The sequence below is a fragment of the Hemitrygon akajei genome, chromosome 15, assembly GCF_048418815.1.
Source record: "Hemitrygon akajei chromosome 15, sHemAka1.3, whole genome shotgun sequence".
Classification (NCBI taxonomy): Eukaryota; Metazoa; Chordata; class Chondrichthyes; order Myliobatiformes; family Dasyatidae; genus Hemitrygon; species Hemitrygon akajei.
The window spans coordinates 82,615,815-82,639,857 of record NC_133138.1 but is presented as its reverse complement, the minus strand read 5'-3'; the positions used below and the strand labels follow the sequence as shown (position 1 = coordinate 82,639,857).

Sequence of the window (24,043 nt, the reverse complement as noted above, 5' to 3'; positions counted from 1 at the left end):
GGGTGGAGATACAGGAGCCTCAGGATCCACACCCAACAATTTAGCAACAGTTCCTTCTTCTCCACCAGCTGATTTCTGAATGGCCCATGAATCCATGAACAATACCTCATTATTATTTTTGTTACAGTATTTATTTATTATTGTATTTTATACTAATTTTATTTTATGTTTTTTCACAGTAGTGCTACTGCAAAACAATAAAAACAATAAGCTAAGTCAATGATAATAAATCTGATTCTGATTCTGATGAGTTGGTACATCTTAACCCAGGAGGGAGAGAAAGAAATAGAACAAATTCAAAATATAGGAAGATAGCAGAGTGAAAAGCTGTGAGTGCTGTGGTGTATCAGAATTATTGAATGAGCTTGAATCTAGACCTATAATGGTATTTGGAATTTTGTTGTGAAGTTGAAGATTGTACTATCTGGTGATTGTGGTGATTTATGTACAGTTTCCCACTATCAACTACCTTCTTTAACACTGATCTTTTCTTTTCACTAGGACTCAACTCACAGCCATCTTCAGGGAATCATAAATAATTTGCTACGAATTGTGAACCAGACAATTATTAAGATGGGAGACCACAAACTGGTTGTAAGTACTTTCACGGGGCAAGGGCTGGTTCTCGGTCTATTTTGTGTGAATGATCTCTGCTCCACACTGTGTCTGGAAGTGTCATGAATTCAATAGGCTTAGTGCTGTCAGTGATGCAAAAGGTGATTGGTGATCTTTGGAAGGCTCATAAACTAAACAACTCTTGTTGCATTATGGTACTAAGTTTTGGAGAAGATCGCATTTTCCACCATCTCTGCTACGGATAGGTCTGACTGTGCTGTAGAAGACTAGATGATGATAGGTGTAAGGTGGTGCTCCATTTTCCTTATATCTATCATGAAGCAATATGCTGGGTAAATTAATGAGTGCACATGGTAGGCTACAAAGTGAAGTTAAAACATTCCCTTGAAATGTTGGACCAATGTTTCCTTTCCTGTTCTACAGCTCGATAGATCCTATGATACTGATGACCAATATTCAAAGGGGCCAATTTTTCAATAGTTGTTTAATAAAGAAAATGGAAGCTTTATGGCTGCACACTGTTTCCATAGGAACAGCTTGCGTAGAATTAGTTCTCAGTACTTGCTCTTGCTAGAGGCTCAGTCTTGAGTATAGGGAGTGGGGAGGTGAGAGCTACAATTGCAGATTTATCTGATGTTTCCAGGAGATGAACAAAACTTTTTGTCACGTAAGAAGATGTTTTTTGACAGAAATTTTTGCCACATGACTGTGTATGATTCATTGAGGCTTAATTCCTCATGTTCTATTTAAGCTTTTCCTCGGCGCTGAAAAGCAAGTTAGTTAATTATATCCAAGTACCTTGGCACAGGACTAAAGGTGGACAATTATACTTTTGGCAAAGTCTGGATGTGGGCCATGTTAGGAATCGTTAGCCATTAAGTTGGGACATGGCATGCTGAGCAAGGACAATGTTTAAAGTCAGGAAGTTACCTCAGAGCCCTTACTTCAGCCTTGAGTCTTTGGAGACATCACAGGGTTAGGCTGATTGGCAAGGTTGTTGCATTTCCCTGGCACAGCGGGAATGTCTTAAAATGATGTTGAAATATCAGATGAGAGCTAGTTACAACAAAATAAATTTTTCCACCAGACACGTAGTTGATTGATAATTATGCCAGGTGTTTGTCGAATTGGCTGGAGGTCTGAGGGAATGTGGTTTCAAAAATGGACCTTGAAGATATTGCACCGAATTTATTGTAGGCTCAGAAGGGAAGAGAGTGTGAATAGGCCATTCAGCCCTTTGGCCTGCTGTGATTCATCAAGATTGTGGCTTAGTGCCATTTCTTGCATTATCCTCATATTCCCGGAGTCTCTTGGCAATTGGAAGGTTATTTGAGTACTGTAAGTTACTTCTGGTGTAAGTGGTGGAAGGACAATCAAGGGTACGTGTGAGAGAGAATAAGTTACAGGAAATAAGTAATATGCCTGATTGTCTGAGAGCAATGTAGAGTTGATGGACTGATGCAAGGATGCGGTGGGAAATGTCAGCTATTCGTTTCCCTCCACAGATGCTGCCTGACCTGCTAAGTTGCTCCAGCATTTTGTGCGTTTTGCTCCAAATTCCCAGCATCTGCAGTCTCTCTTGAAAATTTCCTTGTTGTAGCCATCACATTTGCCATTGACAGCCTACTTCTTTTAATATTAACGATACGATTATTCATGCACATATTTCTGACAAGATTGGTAAATCTTTGATGGGAATAGAAATGTGTGCAGCAAATCACAAGGCAATTTGCTTCCAGAACTTGCAACGGATGCTGTTACACTGATAAACCAAAATAATCTGGAAGCATGAATCATTTATTCTTTTCTCCTCTAATTAGACTGAACCTATTTGAATGGTTGACCAGGATAAGCTGCCCTAACTATGGTCTTTGGTCAGGTTGAATAACAAAGATAGCTCAGGCTGAGACATTTCAGAATTAATTTGTTCTCTGAGGTTGGAGTTGAAGCCAAAAAGTCACAGCAATTAAGGATGCAAGGTTTGATGTCTCATACAGGAATACTTAATACTTTCAGCAAAGCATTCGTTTTCAACATAACAAGCCAATGTACACAACCCAAAGGAGTGTACATTTTCTGGACAAATAGTTGCACAGAGCATCACTAATGTGATATGTGCACCGCTCATGTTGAATACAGCACTGTCACAATCCTGGAATGTATAAACCAGTTGTATAATGAAAGTTCACTGTCATCTTCATGAAAGTGGCAACGGGCTGTACGTAAATGCCAATTCTGCCAACAGTGTTTGGATCCAAAGAATTCACACTGAATGCAGATTTTTAAAAATGTTTATTCATTTTTCAAGATGTAGGCAGCATTTATATCCCAGCCCTGATATGCCTGAACAGAACATCTTGCAAGGCCATTTCATAGTCAGCTATCATGTCACATGTAGGCTAGACTGGATAAGGATGGTAGATTTCTTCTCCTTAAGACTTTGATGCACCAACTAAGATTTTATTACAATCTAATAGATTTGTGGTCGTCATTAATAAGACTGTTTCTATTTTAGATTATTAACTGAGTTTAAAAGGGCAACGTTGCTAGAGTTTATTTTATTTAAGTGCTGAATGTTCCTGGCTATTATGTACAAGAAATAGTATTTGATTTGCAAAAGAAATAAATAAAATTTCTGGTTTGCTTTTCTGTGAAAACTATAATCTTTAACTCTACATCCACTTGCACAACATGCACATTGGAATGCTAGGTGCTTTAGTCACAGTGCCCATTTGATTGTATATTGCAGCTTCATGATTTTAACAAGCACTTCAATTTTTATGTATTCTCTGTTTGCATGTTCTTCCTTTGACCATGTGGGTTTCTTCCAAGTGCTCCGGTTTCCTCCCACATTGCAAAGAATGCTTTGTTGATTGACCTCTGAGGGGTAGAATCTAGGATCATTGTTGATGGGAATGTGGGGAGAATTTAAATAAAGCAATTAGTGTAGGATCAGTGTAAATGGGACCTTGGTGTTTGACATGGAAAGGCCTATTTTTATGCTGTATGACTCTGTGGACACCACAGCCATGTGCACTGAAGAAGGAAAACGAGAGTTCAGAGGTATATGGGTTAAACATGTGGAAATGGGACTAATTCAATGAGACAACTTGGTTGGTGTGAATGAGATATGCTGAAGGCTCCATTTCTGTTTTCTACAATTCTGTGACTCTTTAACATGTTCAAGGTGGTACTTAAAGAGCTTGAAAGCTGAAATGTGTCTAAATGTTCCATCTCCACTTGCACACTCACCAGGGTGAAACAAGGACATAGTAATTGAGACAATATTAATTAGTCATAGGTTCTGTCATAAGCATAACTTTGTCACAACCTGGGGGGAGAAGGCATCATTACAGTGGAGCACAAACCTAAACCAAAGTTTATATCCAAGATTTAACTGGGGACAATAGCTGAGTGTCAATAGAATGAGCATTTGTTTCACCTCAGCTAGTCGTTGTGAAAGTCTGGACCGGTATTATTTCTCAGCCTTATACATATATCAGTCCTAGCCTCCTCAGACTCCAGTGCAAGAGTTTCAGGCTAGTGATCTGTGACCACAACAGCACAATAAAAATCATGGCTCCTGTGGAATGGATCCTCGGGCAATATAAAACAGCCACTAGTTAAGGTCTTGGTAGTGAGTAGTATAACAAACTATAGATACACTTGGTCTAGGAATAGAAGTCCTCAACTAAAAAAAAAACAGTATCCTTTTGTCGATCTGTAATACAAGGTAGCATGAAATAACCTACCTTTTGGGAACCAGTACTCTTCAGGACTGCTCTTCCCCTGACTTCATGACTGGTTAGAGTTTGACAGATGTCATTCTTGTTTGAGAGCAAAGAATCAAGTTATACCTCCCGTGAAGTGACAAAACTTTGTTACTTAATGGATTGGTGATTACACACACTCCTGGACATATCACAGCATCGAGCACTGGGAAGTCCCAAGAACATTCTCTGGTGCGCTGGAATTCTCTGACTGCAGTAAAATCAGGCAACTCAGACATGCAGGTATTGATTATCTATTGCAGTTCAAATGTTGCATGCTTCAATTCCAGAAGGTGGAAAATGTGAAACTTATCTGTGAATTGGGAATGCCAAGGTGATGCAGATGATGGAATTGTTACCTTATTGATCTGGCTTTGATCCTGACTTCTGATGCTGTCACAGTGGAGTTTGCACCTTATCCTTATTACTGCATAAGATTCCTCTAGGTGTTCCAATTTCCTCTCAAATTCCAAAGATATGCACGTTGGTTGGTTAATTATCACCGTAATTCACCCCAAATGCTAAGGACCCTTAGCATTGCCAATGATCCCTCACATCTGTCCAAAAATCTCTTTGACCTCCTATCATCAGGCAGGAGGTACAGTAGCATTAGAACAAGAACTATTAGTATGGAAAACAGTTTCTTCCCTTGGGCCATAAGGCTACTGAATTCCCTGTCACCATTCAGATCGCACCACTTATGAAGCGTCAGTAGCATTATACTGTTTATTTTTTAGCGTGTATCATAAATGCACTTAATTATTTGTTAAATTGTTTGTGGTAATATTACTTCATGTGTTGTGTGTGTGAGTTATATGTACTGTGTTGTGCACCTTTGTCCCGAGTGTTGACCAGAAACAATTACAGTCTACAAATCAGTGGATTTGAATGAATCAGGGACAGTGGAAGTAGACAAGTCAATTGTCTTTGTTCTTGCTATGACGTCGAAGGATGCTGCCATTTTGTAAACTGGTTTTGCTCAGCTGAATCATTGTTTTGAAGTAGACACAATGATGCACCAAATAATCTTATGGACTATTTGTGAGGTGTTCTTTGGTATGATATAACCTGCTGGTTTGTGAATGGTGAGGTCTGTGTCTGCCCTGAGTGATTCAAGTTGGCTTCTGGTTTGGTAAATGATTTAGAACAAAAAGCCGTAACTTACCAGTTGTCACTTGTGGAAGAGGGCAATAAATGAATGCTGGCTGAGCCAGAATCAATAAGAAGTTGACACAGCTCAGTCACATGACCTCAAGCCAGCATTTGAACTTGTAAGGAAAGTGTATAAAATGAGAAGCTTCAAATGTGAGGCAGCAACAACTCTCTGGAGACTAACCATCATGGGCATAAAGGGCCTTCAATGGTGTGTATTCACATGCTTTTTAGTTGAGACAATAAATGTACTTGTCAGTAAATACAGATTCTCTCTGTGCATAACTAATAATTATTACTATCAATTAATATGAATTAGTAATTCATATAAAAGGAGGATGTTTTTACGTTTGGTGGTATACGTGTGTACGGTTGAATGACAAACAAGTTGAAATTGAAATTGAAATGTGTGCATGAGTAGTAAAATCTGCAAGCATTTATAGAAAACTCTGGACAATCAAATGGGAGTTATATAAAACCAGTGCAAGCGGTCAGTGTGGTCTTGTTGTACCATAGGCCTATGAGAGCTCTGCCTAACTGACAAGTGACTAAGTCGGGATAGTAGAGAAACTGAAAATGACTTTCAGAGTAGTGGATACATCCTACATAAAAGAAAGCTCAAAGAAGTCTATTTTCATTTCACCCAATGGTATGAAGACTTTCTAAGAACTGAGGGCAGTGGTGTTACATCTTTTTGAAAGATGGTTGAGATACAATCATTTACACTGATGGTAGGCAGACTTCAGCTGCTAATCACAATTCAATAGCCTCTGAAAAATTGTACTCCTTCTTCCTCTAGTCCCCATTTTGACTTTTACCTCTTCTTACCTGCCTATTACTTTCCCCTTGGATCGCCTCTTCCTTCCCTTTCTCCTATGATCCACTCTCCTCTCCTATAAGATTCCTCCTTCACCTGCCCTTGACCTTACCACCCACCTGTCACCTTCCAGCTTGACTCTAACCCCAATTCTCCAACTTTTTATTCTGGCATCTTCCCCTTCCTTCTCAGTCCTGAAGAAGGGTCTTGGCCTGAAACATTGACTATCTATTTATTTCCATAGATACTTCCTACCTTGCTGAGTTCCTCCAGCATTTTGTGTATGTTTCTCTGTTAAAATGTGCTGCTGCAAGTGTTTAAAGGAACTGACTAGACAATGATATTCCCACATGACTGAGGATGACCATTTGCAGTTTGGGTAACGGGGAAGTAGCGTTCGGTGTAGTTACAGGAATATACAAGATGGAGAAGTGAATTGCACAAAACTACATGTTTATTGTGCCTTCTCTCTGGGATGGCTTTAATTATATTGTCACCAGTTTCCATTATTCACAGGAATATATGAATTAATAATTAAAAACATGTTGTCAGGAAGTGTACTTAGATAAAAGAATCTTAGAAAGATTTATGATGGAAAAGTGGATTCCACTATATGGATTTGGATGAAATATTTCACTAATATAGGTGAGGGAAGTTTATAGAAGCTCACTGCATAAGTCATTGACTCATCTTTCATGCAGTAATTTGCAGTATTGGTGAGGCTCACTGTTGCAATGATGGAAAGCTGCCAGCAGTTTTAGGAATATGCAATGAACCTATGGATATTCAGAGATTGGTGTCTGTCATTGTTTGCTTTTCCAAAGTGGGAACTTTTTTTTGGTTTCCTCTAAGACAATCGGTGGAAATTAGTGAGATAGTGGCAACTTTACAAACTATTCTTGCTCTCAAAAATCAGAAAAATATTCATTACATTTTTAATGATTGGCAAATCAGTAACTATGGAGGCTTGTGACACAGTGTTTGGAAAGTTTGCAGAAGTAGAAATCTTCAGTGTATTAAAAGAAGTATTGGGATACGCACTTGAATTGCTGAAGGATAGGACTATGGACTAAAAGCTGGAAATTGAATTAGACTGGATAGATTAATTTTAGCCAGCACAGATACAATGGAGCAAGTGGTCACCCATCCTGTGATTTTCTGTGAAGTGCCCTCTTAAGCTGTAAAACTGATTTTGTTATACATATGTCATTTCATTCCCTCAAGTAATTATTTCAGAATTTTCAAAAAATGTATGAGGTCTATTATCACTTCCTTTGATGACATAAAATCTTTGTTTTGCAGCAGCAGGACAATGTAAAGATATAAAATTACCAAAAGGCATAAACAGAGCAAAACGATAGAATAATGTGTTAGTGTTCATGGTTACATAAACTGTTCAGAAATCTGATGGTGGAGGGGAAAACAGCTTCTGAATTGTTATGTGTGAGTCTTCAAGCAACTGTACCTGTTCTCTGATGATAGTAATGAGAAAAGGGCATGTCTTGGATGGTGAGGGTCCTTAGTGATACCATCTTTTTGAAGCACCTTGTCTTGAAGATGTCCTGGAGGCTAGAGTTGTGCCTGTGATGGAGCTGGCTAAGTCCACAGCTCTTTCCAGCCTCTTGGAATCCTGTGCCATGGAGGCTGCATATCAAGCTGTGATCCGATTAGTTACAATTCCCTCCATCGTACATTAAAATCTCCATAGAAATTTGTAAGAATTTTTGCTGACATACGAATATCCTCGAATGCCTAACAAAGTAGAACCATTGCTGTGTCTTCTTTGTGATTACACTAGTATATTGAAAGTAGGTATGTTGCATCCGGAATTATTTCCAGGTAGTGGACGATTTCCTTACACGCCACTCTGACGTATTGGGAAATCACACACTAGGCAAGTTACAGCAGTGGTTTGCCATTGCCTGCTACCGAGTGATTTTTTTTTTAAGAGATCACCAGCTCTTAATGGCAGCCGGGGGGATTGGAACTCGGGACCTCTCGCCCCAAAGTCCAGCGCTGGTGCCACTATGCCACCAGCCTGGTTCATATTTTAATTTTCAGAAATGAATGAGGTTTATATTTATCATAAATATGTGGCCCAATTTATATTGCATTCTTTGTAAATTCTACAAAGAGTCATTTTGAGATTAGGGTTTTCTACCCATACAATTTCTTCAACTTGGTTAGTCTCTTAGCCTTCTGCATGGCAGCCCTGTGACTGTGCACTGCAGATCCTGTGGAGCTGATAGTTGACAATTAATATACAGAAATGGAAAATTCATGTCACTGTGATCATTAACCCTTAGTAGGGAGTTTACCTGAGCAACGCCACAATACTATTCATTACAAAGTCCAGGTGATGATATCCTTTTATCATCTCAAGCTTATTACATGTATTGAAGAGCATATTTAATAGGCAACAAAATTATCAGCAGCTGATCTGTAACTCTGTGGATAAAACAAGGTGCTTCTTTTTGGTTGCCCATTGTCATGGTCTTACAAAGGCAAGTTGGCAATTTTATGCAGTGAATGTTTCATTTCTCAGTTTGTCTTAGCCAATGATCTCCAGTGATAGTTCACCAACCACCAAGCAGCCATTTACACTCATCCTATATTAATCCCAGTTTATTTCCCTCTCATTCCCATCAATTTCTCCAAGATTCTATCATTCACATTCACACATGGATTCACAGTAGCCAACTAACCTTATAACTTGCACATCCTTGGAATCTGGGAGGAAACTGACTACCTATATAAAGCCCACATGGTTATAGCGAAAATGTGTAGAATCCAAATAGACAGCACCGGAGGTCAGGTTGAATCCAGGTCTATGTGGTGGTGCCAATGTGCTGTATTATGGCTGATGCTCTGTGGAATTGCAAACAGTGTTCCAGAGCAATATAGCACCAATGGAGTTCCTTGGGCCCACCCTGTCCAGGCTGACCACCCAGCTAGTTCCAATTTCCTGCCTTTGGCCCATATCCCTCAAATCCCAGCCACTTCATGTCGTTATGTAATGTTTCATAAATTATATTATTGTATCTATCATAACCAATTCCTCTGGCAGCTCATTCCATATATTCACATGGAAAAATATTTCCTCTCAGATCTCTTTTAAACCTTTCTGTTCTCACACTAAACCTATGCTCCCTAGTTTTGGATTATGCTACCGTGGGAAAAGGACTGTAACCATCAACCTTATCTATGCCTGACATAATTTTAGACACTTTGATAAGGTTGCTCCTTTTTCTTCTACGTTCCAAAGAATAAAGACCTAACCTGGCCCACCTCTCCCTACAGCGCAGGCCCGCCAGTCTTGGTCACATCCTCATAAACCTTTGTTTTTTCCCCTGTGCTTAACCATGTCTTTAAGGTAACAGGGTGACCAAATCTGTAGACAAATCTCCAAGTTCCTCATTGTTTGGAATGCTTCTCCAGTGAATATTAAAGATTTGCTTAAAAATTATTAAAATCCAATTTTCTAACCACATATTAGTTCAGCTCTTGTAGTGTATTTTCTTCTCCTTTGGGTTTGGCACAGTACTATAAAGAATTAAGAGTGTACGTTACATTACCAGCATATTTAATGACTGGTAATGCTGATGAATACTGTATTCTGCTGATACCTTGTACGAATTCGCAATGGTCCACACCACCAAGGTTACTAATTAATAAGCTGAGGGCTGATACGGGGACACATTACTGCAGTGTAATTGTTTTGCTTATATACAGATATACTTATATACGTCATCGCATGCCCAACAAAGTTCATGCCAAAATGCTTTTAGATCTTGACATGATCAGATGCTTATTGTTGGTACAAATATTTATTTCTATATGTTGATCAGCAGAAATAGATACTCCATTGTGAGAAATGAAAAGCCAAGTTAAGCTAAATGATAAGAGAAACATTTTAAAAAATATCATTGCTTGTATGTATTTTACAATTATATTCAATGCCGTACAAAGAGAACTTTTACTCTAGTACAGACAATGTACAAATGCACGGTACTTCATGTGCCTGTCATACAAGTGCTACTCTCATTTAGTGAGGTGAGACACATATCTACAGGATCACATGCAATTTTTACTATTTCACAATTTTCAAAATAGACTTTCATACCTTCATCTCTAACAATTGATAGCATCTTTTTTATTCCCTTTTACAAATTCATTCTCATCTTTTCTACAGGGTTTCATTGCTAATAGGTGACTGTTCTTTTCCATTGATGTATTCGTCCTCTGGTAACTCCTCACTTGTCCAGCTTCATGTGGGGATGTAAGTCTCGGTAGTTGTTGATCTGTGGATGAGAGGGAAAGGAGAGCACAGTCCAGCTCAACTCTGCTCCACCTTGACATCCACAAACACTGCATATTCCTGCAAGTATTATTGGCAAGAGCTCAGGAACAGCACCCAACCTGATCTGAGTGCTCCATATCAATTTGGATGTAATTTGCTTGCAAACTGTATGATGGACATCACCTGACTTCACCTTGGTTTAGGATTGGGGGAAAATTATTTAAGTTCTATTTCAACTTCTGGTTATTCAATCTAATGAAAATATTCCTCTTTTGTTAGTTACATTGTTTACTAGTGTGTAGTTGGCAACATATTGACTGTGCTGCCATGAAATCTCCTCAAGTCCATGAGTCTGCATCCCTGATTTTGAGAAGCACCAGGTTTTATTCTTTATTTCTTCTTACATTTGCTAAGAAACTGGGTAAAATTCACATCAAGCAATCTATTGTTACCTTGGTTATTATTACTCTCTGGTAGACTCAAGTAGATCTACAACTTTGGCAGCACTTACATTTTTGGGATAACTTTTCCAAGGTTTTGTTTTCACAGATCTGGGCAGGTCACAACCACAAGTTTATCGAATGGGATTCCTGTCTAAATTCTTTCACTTTCTCTCTGAACTTTTATTGTTAATGAATGGATCACAGTCCATACTCTGTGCTCCTCTGAACTCCCTAAACTCAAGTTAGAGCTATATTTCTTCAATGTGCTCTTAACTTGCTCAGAGTTTCGAATTTATCTATTTCTTTGATAAATGCAAGCAACTTATTATTCCTCCTCACTTTCTTGATCCTTCTTTTATCCCAAGTTGTTCATTCAACAGTTGGAAGTAGTAATTATAGGCAAATACAGTACCAAATACATCTCCTTCATCTGGGATTAGACCACTTACAGTATCTTCTCAGTTTTTTATATGTAAGTTCACATAGTATGGTACTGGAAACAAAATTCATTTACAGAAATACCTTTAATATTTTTGCATAGGACTGAAATTTCCTGAAAATTTTCAAGAAAAAAAGGAGCACAAAATCTGAAAAAAAAAGGACTGTAAGATTTCCCAGCATATGAATTAAAAAGTCAGTGTAATGTTCACATAGCCCCATTTAGATCTATTTCTTCAACTTGATACCTTGTTAGCATAGATTATCATCAATTACTTCAAAAATAATGTCTTTCCCCTTTAACACTATAAAATTGAAATGTTTATTAATTTGTAATTAACTGTTACTTTGGAGTGCTGAGCTCATTTTTGTTCAGTGTACCTGTGTACAGTACAGAGAAAGCTAACGTGATCAATCAAAGATAATGATACGTGGAACATCGGAGGAAATTGGGATTGCTCATTTTTATAGCAGGGAAGTTCTAGGAGATAAATATCTGTCCAAGTTAAGAGGAATTTTCAAGGAGCACTTTGGGAAGGACTGTTCTCACTGCTAGGAAGACAAATAATGTAAGATTTATGTTATTGCCAAGAGAAATAAAAGGGAAAAAATTTGCTTATGCAGCAAGATAATGAGATGAGGGATGCAAAAGCAATCATATATTGTATTCTGGAATGTATTCTTGAAGGGTGTTGGAAGTAGGTACTTAGAGGTGTAGTGCTCATTGTAGTGGTAGAAGAAGGTCCTTGATAAAGAAACATGTAGATAAACAATGGGGAAAGAGTAGGGCATGGGGCTCACTACATAACTCTTTCAAGGAGTACGACCAAGGAAGTGATTGTGGACTTCAGCACGGAGAAGTCATGAGAACATACACCAGTCTTTGAGGGTTCAGTGTTGGCAACATGAGTAGCTTCAGGTTCTGGAATTGTCATCTCAGAATATCAGTCTTGGGCCCAACACATTGATGCAATCACGAAGAAGGCACACCACCAGTTCTACTTATTCGGAGTCTGAGGAGATTTGGTACATCACCAAAGACTCTTGAAGTTTTCTGCAGATGCATGTTAAAGAGCATTCTGACTGGTTGCATTACAGCCTGGAATGGGACTTCCAATGCACAGAATTGCAGGGGTCTGCAGTTTCACCATGGGTGCAACCTTCCCTATCATTGATGACATCTTCTGGAAGTGGTACCTCAGGAAGGCAGCACCAGCACTAAAGACCCTCACCATCCAAGGCATGCCCTCTTCGCTTTACTACCATCGAGCAAGAATAGCAGGAGCTTGAAGACCCACACTCAGCTTCTTCCTCTCCACCATCAGATTTCTAAGGAGTCCATGAACTTTAACTCATTATTCATCATTTACACTATTTTTGTAACTTACAGTAATTTTTTTGTCTTGCACTGTACCTGCTGCCACAAAACAATGAAATTCATGACATACATCAGTGATAATAAACCTGATTCTGATACCGATTCAGATGAGATGGTTAATTATTCTCTGATATTTAAGTGAATCCAGTATTTATTATGTGATTCCAGGCTTGAGATTTAACCTACAGGTGATCACAGACAGAAAATAATATCAGGGTTGCTGAGACGTTCTGATGTTTTGAGTTTATGGGAATGGGAGGAGAGCTTGAACCTAGCTGCCCCATTGCAATATCCAACAGCAAACAAGCTGAAAACATGTTATTCTCTTCAGACTACAGACACAATCTTGCCTCATTATATATAGGACTAGTAATGTAGATGGGTTCAACTCACAGACTGGCAGTGTCAGAAAGTGAATTGTGTGAAACAGTTCTAAAAATAAAACCATAAAGATGGATTGGTTAACTTGTCATATAGGTTTAACTGGTGTGGTAACCTCTTTGAATATCTGCCGTACTTATCTTTACTGGTCTGAGTTCCAGGTCCATGCAAATGTGGCTGATTTTTAACTGGCTTATGAGGTGGCTTAGGAATCCCCAAAGTCACAATTACTTTGATTACACAAGGACAGTACATATTGACCTTGCCACAAGAGGTTGCTTTCCTGGAATGAGTGCGAATAATATTTAGATGTGTTACTAATAGCTCCTTTGTTGTTGGATGAATTTCAGTTCCTACTGATGAAAATACTCTAAAAGTCTTTGTAATCTAATCCATAAAGTCTTTTAAAAAAATCTCTTTTCTGGTGCCAATCCTGTGTTTTTACCTCCTGTCAACAATGGGAATAATTGAACACTTGTCTTCTTCAATCTTTTCCAAACTTTCAGAAGTTTGCTCTCTTTTGGTAGAACATGATTTTGATCCTCCACTGTAATGATATCCTCTCAATCATGGCTGTTGTTAGTATTTCCATAGTTTAGTATCTATAAGGGCAACAAAAAAGCTAGCCTTGCCAGTGATGTCTCCAACCTGAAAATGAACTTTAAGTAAAAATAGGGGAACTGCTCCAGAAAGTAAGTTCAGCACTCCAAAGTTGAAAATGAGAAATATTCTTTATAAAGTTTTGGCTTTTGACACCATAGCACTGGAAAGATATTGGGAAGCACAGAAGAGTCACTGCCTCACATTGCCAGGTTCAATCCTGACCTCAGGTACTCTCTGAGTGGAGTTTGCACGTGACTATGCAGATCTCCTCTCACATCCCAAAGGTGTGCAGATTAGTAGGCTAATTGGCCAATAGCAAACTTCCTTTAGCATGTGGATGAGTCGTAGAACCTGTGAGGAGTTGATGGAATGTGAGGAGCATAAAAAAATTGGGATTAAAGTAGAAACAGTAGAAATTAATGACTGATGGTTAGAGTAGACTTGCTGAAAGGCCTGTTTCTGTATTTTGTGACTCCATTCTGATTTTCAGTCCTTTTGGGATTTGGGACACTTGTAGTCTAATCTGTGTTTTATGAAAATTCATCTTCTCTTCAGTGCTTTTGCAGTCAATGGACACATGTTTGAAATTTAGAATCCCAGCTATTTATTTGCATTACTCTGCCCAATAAAGGGCAATGTATGGGAAGAATGAAGAAGATAATACAAATCTGCTTCCTGGCAAAAAATGGGATTGGGTACAAGAAAATATGACATTATGATTTCAATCGCTATCTAGATCTGTATTAAAAGATGAAATTCTGTTAAACATTTCTAAAATAGCCTGTTTATGCAGCAAACATTGTTATGTTTATAGGAATCTCTGTTTCTGTGGTAACCAGTAATTCCGCAGTGCTCACAGCCTACCTGCACTATCTGAAGCAACATCAACCATGTTCGTAAGTTAGATTTTGTGAAGGGCCTGGTGTCTGCAACCCACTGTCTTTATCTGCTATTTCTTTCACTTGAGTCTTTCTCTCTCTCTCTCTCTATTATTTTAAGCACCTCTGGTCTTTATTTTATTGCATTCTATATAGTTTTACAAACCAGCCCAACTGTCTGATTGATGAGATGCCACCCCTTAACCTGTAAATACCAAGGATGTTAGGACCAACAACATTTAATGTGCTCATATGACATCTCTTTTTGTCATTGCTGATGCAACCATTAACCTGTTTATTTGGGTCATTGTTAGACATAATAATATGTTCCTACACTGTTAACACTACAGATTATTCTTAGGCTAAGAAGTAATCGCCTACCCTACCACATTCCTGGATTCAACATGTTTTTGTGAACATTTATGGCATATCAAATTATGCAGCTATCTTACAAACAAATATTTGCCACCACATGCAGGACTTGAGGTGAATAGCAAAGAAGGTACTGAAAGAGAACAATGTGTCAGAGAAAGGATAGGGTGAAATGCAGGCATAGATGGGAGCAAGTTTGCATGTAATGTAAATGTAGGGCACAGATTGTTAGGTGACCCAACCTGTTTCACTGCTGTATGTTCCATATAAAGGCAGAACATGCTGGAGGTCAGTCAGAAGGAAGGTTAAGGTTCTGCGTGGACATCATGGAACATTAATCTAAGGATCTGCACTTTGCAACACCTCAGGTTTCAATTCACCATCCAGCATGAGCAGATTTATTTTTAATGTATAAAAGAGTCACCACTTGAATACCGAGAGCGAGATAGAACTGCAATGCTGAATCTGACGTTAAAAAGCAGAAAGATAATGGCCATTAAAAACACGAGAATGTGCATGTTTCCTCCTTTGTCAATAATGAATGAGACTGCAATCATTATTATTGGAGTGAATTGATTTTGCTAGCTAACTTGGAAGCTTAAGTGCTCCATTGCATCCATTATTGCTGTGTTCTCTTCTGTTCATTAATCAAATATAAACTCATTATCAGACACAGTGCTGCATTAACCAAATGTAGCTCTAAAATGATCCATCAACTTGCACCAAGTGACCTTAATTCGGCAGATGATATGGGTCACCTACACTGTTAAGGTGTTATTTCACTTTGCAGTTCCACAATGCTACGGTAGTAGAAGGGGTCTCAGTGCAACTTTTCTTACCTCAACACCTTGTGGTTTGTCCTTTTGCAGATAGCTGGGGTAACTGCACTGCTTTCCTGGTCTAATACAACTGGCTGCAGCTCCCCTGAAATGCAGAAGATGTCCCTCAACAGCCCTTGATTTTCAAAAGTCACATGGGACAAAAAAAAACACTTTTTCTGGCAGTTAATTTGACAGCAATTGCTCACAGACACCAAAAACAGGTTTTCTTAGGCTTGCGTGGTTTATTCTTCATCTCCTCTTTCTGCCTAGTCTGGTTGTCAGAATTCCCTCTGGATAGGTGCTGCTGCTGTGAACTTTCATCCTCGCTTTCCAGGGCTCGGAGAACATGATGGAATCTGCCTTCCTGCTGTCTAAAGTCGTATTCTACACTGGGGAAAAAATATAGATAGATCAAATAGAACAATTAAAAGTGTAACAATACCTTAGATTTAGATGCCCAGTATACTACAATCCTTTTATGTTGTGTTTACTTTCCATTTATTGGAACATGAGATAGACATCAGAACCTGAACCCAAATCCTTTCTAGCCAATCGGATGAAAGTTTCTTTGGTCTTTTCAGTGATGAGCAGCTTTCAGTGGCAAAAGACAAGCAAGTCTCAACAAACTGATAATTTCACACAGGACGATGTGAAGGAAAGCCATTTGGGAAAGGAAGCCTTGCTGCCTTTTGTCACAAAGTTGTTCTTCAACTTAGATTGTACAGAGCTCATGAGCACTTGGAAATACTTAACAGTCACATCTTTGTGAGGACAAAATTATTTGCTTGCATTATATTAATCATATTATCAGCAGCATTCTATATCATGTTATATTGTTTTTGTAAGGAGGACTTTTGGAAGCCTCTCTCTTCATTCCCTTAGCCTGGTTCTTCAGGATATCCAAAATTCAACCTCCTTCATCCTTATAAGATACATGAACTGTGGATTTTCTTAGATAGCACCCATTTCTCATGATTAATAAAGCAAAGAGTTTTCTGTCACAATCCCTGTAATATAATACTCGAAGCTTGGGATTATTGTTAAAGAATTTCCTGTCCATCGGCACCAAGAACTCAACCATGTGGAAAAAAAAGTTATCAAAGTGGCTTTCCCACATGCCATTTAAATATTGTTGCCATGGTTAGTTATGAAAATGCAGAGACCTTCAATTTATTAGAAGCCAAGTGCAATATATTCCTTTGATAATTCTTGAAAGCTAAGTGCTAATCTAGGGAATCAAGTATACAATACCAGAAATAGCTTCACCAGTCTAATAAATTACCTGGCTTAGCCTGTTACTAGGGTTTTTTGCATAGTCATTAGTTAAACATTAGTCATCCAAAAGGCAGGCCAGGTTAGCACAACATATCGCAAGCTTTCTGGTTGACCCAACCAGACCTTAGGGAATGAGATGTGAAATCAGTTTTAGATTAGTCAGTTTAATTTTTTTTAATATAAATGATGCAGTGTTTTGTAAATGTCTGCAGTAAGATAAGGTTGTTTTATTAAAATAACAACTTTAAAGTTTATGATACAGCAACATGTACAAAAGTGTAAGTGAACAAAGTGAACTAGATCTCAATTACTACTCACCAGGCGTTGTCTCCTTGAACAGGACCTCCCAACACAATATACCAAGTATGTATGGGTGAAGAAGAGCCTTGTCTCAATTCATGTCATCTATCCAGATTACCATTACAGAACCATCAGATCATACTGTGTAGAAATAAATCCATTCAACCCTGTGTACCTGTGCTGTTGTGATAAAGAGTTTGGCATTTTCCCATTCCCTGTTTTCTATTATAATCCTTCAGATTTGTCCTTCGCTAGTTCATTTTTAGGGTATAATTGAATCTACCTCCACCATCTTTTCAGGAGTTACCTTCCAAATTATAATTATTCACCATTGTACGACAATATACCTCACTTTCTTATTGAATGGAATTCTTTTTAAGTTTACTACAATACCTCAAATCATTGATAATCATGGAATGTCTTTGCAGATTTTTGGAGAAGTAACAATTCCTGATGTGTTTTACACGGGGCTTATTCAGTAATCATGTACATTGAACAGCTGTGTTTGTGTGTCTGGAAGCAGTCATCCAGTGTTTGCTTTTCCCATCCTACTATGTATCTCATAATAATATTAGCTAATTTAGCTTTATCATAAACTTTCAGTTTGTGATATTAGAAAATACCTCTCCTGGTTGTGGTGCTTGAGTTTGATTTCATCTGCTCATTATATTATACTGAATATTTCAGTAATGTTGTGGTTCAAGCTCCTTATTAACACACAAGCAATGAGCTCACAAAGTGTATCTTAATAACAAAGGAATTAAGGTTCTTCTGTTTACTATTCTTATTCAGTGATTTTCATATTTCTATAAAGGCCCCTGCGGTTCCACTCAAACAGAATCATTCACTTTTAATAAAGAAATTAACAACTATTTACATATAATTGCCCACATAATACACACCAAACACATTAATCAATGCATTTAAATAGTGCACAGAGTGAATTTAACTGCAAAATAATTTTCATTATTATTGTTGCTCGATTGTGCATCCACATTACTTCATTGAAATAAATGAAATGTTTCTGGGCCTGTAGAATATTACAGCTCCAGAAGATTACAGAGAAAGTATTTCTGACATTTACTCATATTAACCAAAAGTAATAATATTCTGCAATATTTATTAATATCAGTCAGTGATCTTCATTAGATGGTACTTATTGGAAAATAAATGAAGTTCAAAACTTGTCAGCGAAGTCATTCACACATCATTGTGTTGATTGTAGAGAGCTTAACTTAAAATGATTTTACATATTATTGTTCAACATTAGACTTGGTTAAGTATCAAGCATGGATCTTAACTTGGCCATTTCTTTGGAAGACTAATGCTTGAATTTCCATGAGATAAATGAGATCACAGTATACAAATCAAGACAACAAATTGGACTGTTGAGGCTATTTGTATACTTCAGGCTGATAGTTAGCCTTTGGATTTCTTTTGCATGTAACAAAATGTACATAAAATTTTATAACAGGTATTTATTGTTTTGAGCTTAAAAATATACGGAAGGTTTTTGCGTTTTGAGAATTAACCATGGCAACTATATTTAAAGTAAGACATAATGATGCAGGCCTTTGTAGGCGCTCAGATAAAGAGAATTGAAACTGTATGTAAAAATAAATAACAATACATAATTTTCTGGGCAAAGAGTGAAATTAGGATTAATTCTTTCATTCTTTTCAATAGTCAGCACATGCATGAAGGTTATCATTAATCTGACATTATCATTTTTCTGTTCTATAAGACCCTCAAAAGAATGCCTTAATTTAATAAGATCTCTAACAGGGTACAAAACTCAGGTGAATTTTGATGTATATGTACATCCCAATGTAAATAGTGATTCTAGATTGATTGAATCCCCATTATTGATGGTTCAAAAACAATACATTCAGAAATGTCCTTTCCCTTGTAAATAGCAAACCAATATTAATAGAATAAAACCTTATAAAATGTGGCCTAACCTTAGGTGAAAAAATCGTGGGAATGTAGATCTAAAGATTGATAATGGAGCAGATCTAGGGATTAGGCACAAGAATAATTGTTGTTAACAGGTACAAAAAGTTTTTTAAAAAGATGAATAGAATATTAGTATCTATATCCAAAGAGTTTGGAATGTATAGGGTTGAAAATTAAAGAAAATTTTAGTTTATTATATAAAGTTCTGCTTTAACCAAACCTGAAATTAAAGTCTTAGCTTGGAAACAGGCTCTTCAACCCAGCAGATCATGTGGACCACTTTTACATGCAATGCACATATTGATTATAGAGATGATATCAGAGTGAAACTAGATCAAAAGGATTAAAATATTAGTGTAAGTTGCACCAAGAAGCCTTACAGTTTTCCCATGTTTAGTAAATTAAAGTTTATCTGATCAGAATTTTCTGGATGACTAAGAGATTTGGGTGGATAGGTAGAGCTATGTTGTCAGGAGAGATCAGGAAGGGGAGTAGAAATTGAAAGGTTAATGGAAATATTAAAGTTAAACTGTGTTAATTGAACTGCGGTGGTGAAGTTAACCAAAACGTGAAAACTGGCTTGGATAGGTTTTGTCAAGCTGAAGTATCATGGATCTCAATGAATGAAGGCTAAGTGGGATTGCACTTAATCATCATTGATCATATTCAATAGCATTACTGGTGTGATGGGCTGAATGGCCTGCCCTACTTCTGTGTTCTTAATTTCTGTCATTGTTTCTTCTACCATGAACACTAAAAGTTAATATTCTACATAGGTTTCAGAAACAGCAGCAGGGGTAGATCATCTCCAAACCCCTGCCAACCTCGAGCCTATTGCATGCATTGTACTAGCTTTAGTTTTGCTTTCAAACAAATATTCAACTAGTTCTTGTTTATTTTTAAATGTAAGCATCAACAACAGAGTGGCAAATTAGTTTTGGTCAGTGTTTCTTCACTATCTACTAATTTGTGGGAATAAAACAATTTCATGTATATATGACAGCAAATTTCTAGTTTTTGTCCAGATTGATCTCCAGCTGGATACAGTTGCTAAGTAAAAGAAACAGTGTACTGGGTCATCTTTAATAACCTAGCTAACTTGACCAAGTTCAGATCAGTAATCACAGTAGTTTATGCCTTAGGTTTAGTCTTTACAACAATCTCTGAACGAGCTGTAGTACATGAGCTTTTTAAAGCTACACCACTCCAGGTTGTTAGTTTGACAGTGAATTCTAGTTGAAATTATCCTTTTTTTACTTTTAATGCAATCCCTTCTGAGAATTCTTGGATTAGCTTGTTCAGAACTTTATTCTCCTCAAATATTCCAAGACTTTGAATCATTTTCATGAGGCAATGCTAAGACAAGTTGGAGAATATCAAGCTATTACCAATCATGGACTTTCTTCACACATGCTAATTAGTAACCCTTGGCTCTGCATCAGATTTCATAACATGTGGTGACATTTCACCCAAAGGATCAACATTGCTGTTCAGAAACGACCTCAGTGGAGACCTCGTGTCACTTGTTTAATTAGATTTCTTTGATAGATCTAAGAAGGTAGATCCTACACAACCAAGGATAACAGCATCTGATGTTTCTTTTGGAATATGACACTGGAATCTTCGCTGAATTCAACCCCTTCCACATGAGAACGCCATTGTAGCTGACATAATGGTTTTACACCATGTAGACATCAGAGTTTGAGTTCAGGAACGTTTTGTGGTGGAAGAATCGGAGCCTTAGACTTCTGTCAGACACTTAGATTGGGGAACCAAGGGTGGTGTTGTGTAAGAAAGAGTGACTGGCAATCATGTTTTTTCACCATCTCTACTTCTGCATTTCAGTCAGTTCATAAGAACAATTGTCAAATATTCATGAATGTCCTATTTTTGTTTACTGCGTCTAAGGCCTTGTAGAATTCGAGGTATTGTCACTTTTGAGCACACCTAAACATTTTGATAAGCCTTTGCATCACTGTATCCCAGTGTAATTTTGTGAAATTAGAATCTAAAGCATCCTAGGAAAGCAATGCAACCACTCTCTTTATCTCAGGGTACATCGAAATAACTGTCCTATGAATGCATCCTTTTGAACTATCTTGCTACTTTGATATTTTCAGGGACCTTTGAGAAAACTCCAAATACCCCAAATAAATGCAGAACCATTTGCAATATTTTTATAATCAGTCTTTTTGACAGTCAGCTGAATTTTCTAAGATATGCTCGCATTACATTTTTCAGCTGTGGACCCTGCAGTAAAACAGATAATCTAGCACCCTTGGGACTTGGCAGATTTGATTTGACGCAAACATACATTTCATTGTATATTTTGATGTTTCAAAGTATATGTGACAAATAAAACTAATCTTTAAATCTGAATCTTTAAAAATATTTTCCAGATTATTAGATGCTACTCTTTTTAATACCCAAAATTATTTTACTTTACTGCATTACAGTTTACACAGTAGTCCAATAAATTATCCAGCAGTATCAGGAAATAATAGAAATTACTCCAGACCTGGCTCCAGTTGTCAATTTATTCCATGTTCTTGATGAGCACCTAGCCTATAGTATGGACCCTGGTCCTGGGTCTATGCTGGATCATTGGGTCTGGCTGGTTACCCCACTTGTCCTCTGGATCCCTGGCTCACATACCAAACTAATGAGTGAGCCAGATGCCGAATCATTAAGAGTTTCTGAACAATTAGATTCTGGATCAACAACATTTTGTTCTAGGTCCGTATCATAGCCAGCCTTCAAGAATTGTTCAAAACATGTTGCATGTGCTGCCTTTCTAATAGAGCTGGATGTCTTCTATTAGTTTTACGTCAGGTCTATTTTAGTCTTCATCACATTGCTGGTGACCTGATAGTGTGAAGCCTCTGCTCACATTGCTGGTGACCTGGTAGTGTGAAGCCTCTGTTCACATTGCTGGTGACCTGGTAGTGTGAAGCCTCTGCTCACATTGCTGGTGACCTGGTAGTGTGAAGATTCTGCTCACATTGCTGGTGACCTGGTAGTTAGAAGCACCTGCTCACATTGCTGGTGACCTGGTAGTGTGAAGCCTCTGTTCACATTGCTGGTGACCTGGTAGTGTGAAGACTCTGCTCACATTGCTGGTGACCTGGTAGTTAGAAGCACCTGCTCACATTGCTGGTGACCTGGTAGTGTGAAGCCTCTGCTCACATTGCTGGTGACCTGGTAGTGTGAAGACTCTGCTCACATTGCTGGTGACCTGTTAGTGTGAAGACTCTGCTCACATTGCTGGTGACCTGGTAGTGTGAAGCCTCTGCTCACATTGCTGGTGACCTGGTAGTTAGAAGCACCTGCTCACATTGCTGGTGACCTGGTAGTGTGAAGACTCTGCTCACATTGCTGGTGACCTGTTAGTGTGAAGACTCTGCTCACATTGCTGGTGACCTGGTAGTGTGAAGCCTCTGCTCACATTGCTGGTGACCTGGTAGTTAGAAGCACCTGCTCACATTGCTGGTGACCTGGTAGTGTGAAGACTCTGCTCACATTGCTGGTGACCTGGTAGTTAGAAGCACCTGCTCACATTGCTGGTGACCTGGTAGTGTGAAGACTCTGCTCACATTGCTGGTGACCTGGTAGTTAGAAGCACCTGCTCACATTGCTGGTGACCTGGTAGTGTGAAGACTCTGCTCACATTGCTGGTGACCTGGTAGTGTGAAGACTCTGCTCACATTGCTGGTGACCTGGTAGTGTGAAGACTCTGCTCACATTGCTGATGACCTGGTAGTGTGAAGACTCTGCTCACATTGCTGGTGACCTGGTAGTTAGAAGCACCTGCTCACATTGCTGGTGACCTGGTAGTGTGAAGACTCTGCTCACATTGCTGGTGACCTGGTAGTTAGAAGCACCTGCTCACATTGCTGGTGACCTGGTAGTGTGAAGCACCTGCTCACATTGATGGTGAGCTGGTAGTGTGAAGCACCTGCTCACATTGCTGGTGACCTGGTAGTTAGAAGACTCTGCTCACATTGCTAGTGACCTGGTAGTGTGAAGCCTCTGCTCACATTGCTGGTGACCTGTTAGTGTGAAGCCTCTGCTCACATTGCTGGTGACCTGGTAGTGTGAAGCCTCTGCTCACATTGCTGGTGATCTGGTAGTGTGAAGACTCTGCTCACATTGCTGGTGACCTGTTAATGTGAAGACTCTGCTCACATTGCTGGTGACCTGGTAGTGTGAAGCACCTGCTCACATTGCTGGTGACCTGGTAGTGTGAAGCCTCTGCTCACATTGCTGGTGACCTGGTAGTGTGAAGCCTCTGCTCACATTGCTGGTGACCTGGTAGTGTGAAGCCTCTGCTCACATTGCTGGTGACCTGGTAGTGTGAAGCCTCTGCTCACATTGCTGGTGACCTGTTAGTGTGAAGCCTCTGCTCACATTGCTGGTGACCTGGTAGTGTGAAGCCTCTGCTCACATTGCTGATAACCTGTTAGTGTGAAGCCTCTGCTCACATTGCTGGTGATTTGGTAGTCAGAGGCCTCCGCTCATGTTGAGTGTCACTGACTATAATTCTTTGAATTGAAAATTTGGGGAGTTTCTTTGAGGGCTTTGAG

At 38.6% G+C, this 24,043-nt stretch overlaps 2 protein-coding genes across 5 annotated transcripts in view; one reads left to right on the top strand and one right to left on the bottom strand.

Moving 5' to 3' along the window:
- LOC140739509 (dedicator of cytokinesis protein 2-like) overlaps window positions 1-24,043 on the top strand; it is a 651,201-nt gene that overhangs the window by 327,121 nt on the left and 300,037 nt on the right. The window contains exon 27 of the mRNA XM_073067873.1: window positions 502-594. Coding sequence (XP_072923974.1) covers window positions 502-594 — 93 coding nt within the window. The remainder of the gene's footprint in view (window positions 1-501; window positions 595-24,043) is intronic.
- Window positions 10,188-24,043, bottom strand: part of LOC140739510 (protein INSYN2B-like) — a 79,057-nt gene continuing 65,201 nt past the window's right edge. For 2 of the 4 annotated variants that reach the window (XM_073067876.1, XM_073067877.1), the window contains one exon: window positions 16,174-16,313. In XM_073067876.1, coding sequence (XP_072923977.1) covers window positions 16,301-16,313 — 13 coding nt within the window. In that variant the 3' untranslated portion in view covers window positions 16,174-16,300. Of the gene's footprint in view, window positions 16,319-24,043 lie in introns of all 4 variants that reach the window. The other 2 variants (XR_012101660.1, XM_073067874.1) reach the window with 2 other exon arrangements.